This window comes from Propithecus coquereli, unplaced genomic scaffold (genome assembly GCF_000956105.1).
Source record: "Propithecus coquereli isolate 6110/MARCELLA unplaced genomic scaffold, Pcoq_1.0 Scaffold46, whole genome shotgun sequence".
Classification (NCBI taxonomy): domain Eukaryota; kingdom Metazoa; phylum Chordata; class Mammalia; order Primates; family Indriidae; genus Propithecus; species Propithecus coquereli.
In genome coordinates this window covers 4358351-4361026 of record NW_012150396.1, presented here as the reverse complement: position 1 = coordinate 4361026, position 2676 = coordinate 4358351, and the positions used below count along the sequence as shown (strand labels likewise).

The following is a 2676-nucleotide window of genomic DNA, read 5'->3' as shown; positions in this document are numbered from 1 at the left end:
GCCGTGGCTGTCCAGGGAGCAGCGTCTGAGCCCGGTGCCAAGTGCAGGCCGTCAGCAGAAACAAAGGCATTTTTACACGGCGTATGTTTCTCTCGCGTGTTACTCCTTGAGTTTAGCTGATGAGCTCTAACTTACATTATTTTCTTGGCCAACGAGGCTTTACTTGTTAACAAGTAACTTTTATTACATTTTGTATGACTTTATTTTTAGTGTTATCTTATAATTTGTGATAAGAGGAGAAAACTTGATGCCTACTTGTGTTGTTCAGCCCATCGCTGGATTTTGTTAATATATTTCAACATAAAACCACACAAAAACACAATTAGGGTTTCTGTTCTGTATACGGAGCAGAACAGCATATGTTCTGTTTTTCCCTTTTTTCTGCTACAACATCTTTATTTTATTTCCCAGCAATTACCGGTGATAACATCAAATACCATCGTGAGATGCCGATCTTGTCGAACTTATATTAACCCTTTTGTATCCTTCATTGATCAACGTAGATGGAAATGCAATTTGTGCTATAGAGTTAACGACGGTGAGTTTCAGATTCTTAAAATCAATGTTTTAATACTATTTTCAACATTTTTTTGACATTTTTGTCATTAGCTGGTTTCTCTCCTCATTGCTTTATTTTATTTATTTATTTATTTTTTGAAAGAGAGAGTCTCACTCTGTTGCCCTGAGTAGAGTGCAGTGGCGTCAGCCTAATTCACAGCAACCTCAAACTCCTGGGCTCAAGTGATCCTCCTGCCTCAGTCTTCCGAGTAGCTGGGACTACAGGCGCACACCACAATGCTCAGCTAACTTTTCTATTTTTAATAGAGATGGGGTCTCGCTCTTGCTCAGGCTGGTCTCGAACTCCTGACCTTGAGTGATCCTCCTGCCTCAGCCTCCCAGAGTGCTAGGATCACAGGCGTGAGAACCACACCCGGCCTCCTCATTGCTTTGAAAACAACTTTCATGTCATTTTTAGCAGAGAGAATATAGACTAGGGCTAGGGATTCTTCATCTTGCCTGACCGATGGTATAATTGACAATGTGAGTGACAGTAGAGGGCAAAATAAAAACAACATTCGTGAAAGAAACAGCGATGCGCGTGCAGATGCGCTTATGGAGACTGTGCTTCCACCTGACGGAACGTTCACATTGTCTTTGGCTGGTGTATTTGGTTCATTCAACTCGGGCAAACCTTTGCCAGTGTGTGTGGACACAGGCAGGCGTGTGTGTCTGTCTCTTGTCCCCTTCACTCATTTCTTATGTTCCCCTATTGCTTTCAAGTTTACGTATCTGTCTGATTTTTTCCCATGTCATGAGATACTACATAGGTCACAAGTCTAAGAAGCAAGCTTATTTATGTCCTGGTTTCATCACCTGATTTCAGAACATAACTTTTTTTTATTCTTATCTTTTTTTTAAAAGAGGGCTTAAGGGATTCATTTCTATTTTTTTTATTTTTTTCAGGGATTCATTTTTACCAATAGATGTTCACAGATCTGTTGGTAAACCTTATATTGATGATAAAGGTGTTTATTTCTAGGCATGTATGTGTGTGGTTAGTTACAAGTCATGTTACTAAACTTGTATTGGATTCTGCCTCTTACCTAGTTCCTGAAGAATTCATGTATAACCCCCTCACCCGATCTTACGGAGAACCTCACAAACGACCGGAAGTACAGAATTCCACTGTGGAGTTCATTGCTTCTTCAGATTACATGGTAACTATTCAGTGTTAAAATTAGTTGTGGGACACAATTGTGTTGGTCATCTATAATCGTGTTTAGCGAATTCCTATCCAGATTTCGAAGTTGTCTATAGTATTAATTTTTAAAAATAGTACTGAAAGTTGATATTTACCAATAGAAAACTCTTTCTAAAGATTATTTGATCTCCTAGAAGAATCTCCTTCATCATTAAGAAATGTTAATCATGTTTTATGATGAGCACCAGCATCTGTAATTTTGTCATTTTGATTTGATTATTTGCGTAGAATGGATATGGATATTCTTTTACCATTTAACATTTAAGACCCTCAAGACAGAAAAATGTCCATTTTTGCCAAAAACTTAAGTTCCCAAGGTCTAAAGATATCACCGTCTTACTAGTTCACCCAGTGTAGATATCAAGATAAATGGATATTGACTTCATTCTAATTTTTCTTCTTGATTTTTCTTTGTTTCAATCGTAAAATTCTACCAATTCTTCAGTTATATTGACTCTAAGATTTCATTCTTTTTTCCACTTACAAAAATGAATTCTCAGCCCAAGTTCTGCCCGTCTTCTTTATTGTATGTTCTCATTTTTAATGTATTTATTATAACTATGTTTCTTCCATGTCCTCATTTCTGATCCTTGTTTGCAAAAATGCTCCTAGTAAAAAAAGGTGAACAGAGCAACTAATATGCACTGAGTTCCTGGTACTTAATCCATCTTTATTTTGTAATTTTTATGGCCTTTTGTGTCTAATTTCATTTATGTCCACTTAACTACTATTTTCATGTGTTTCCATATTAACTGTAATAACCTTTCTTTTGATCACTTTTACTCTCAACTTCTTACCTTCCTTATAACATTATGTTCCCAACTCTGTTCTGGCCACTTAGGAATCTTAATCTAATTGAAGTGGTGAAGCAAGAAATAACCTTTAATTTTTGCCAAATGATTCCTATGACTCTT

At 36.9% G+C, this 2676-nt stretch overlaps 1 protein-coding gene across 1 annotated transcript in view; it reads left to right on the top strand.

Moving 5' to 3' along the window:
- Window positions 1-2676, top strand: part of SEC24B (SEC24 family member B) — a 129303-nt gene that overhangs the window by 66799 nt on the left and 59828 nt on the right. Inside the window, exons 9-10 of the mRNA XM_012655082.1 lie at window positions 412-538; window positions 1609-1718. Of these exons, the coding sequence (XP_012510536.1) occupies window positions 412-538; window positions 1609-1718 (237 nt within the window). The remainder of the gene's footprint in view (window positions 1-411; window positions 539-1608; window positions 1719-2676) is intronic.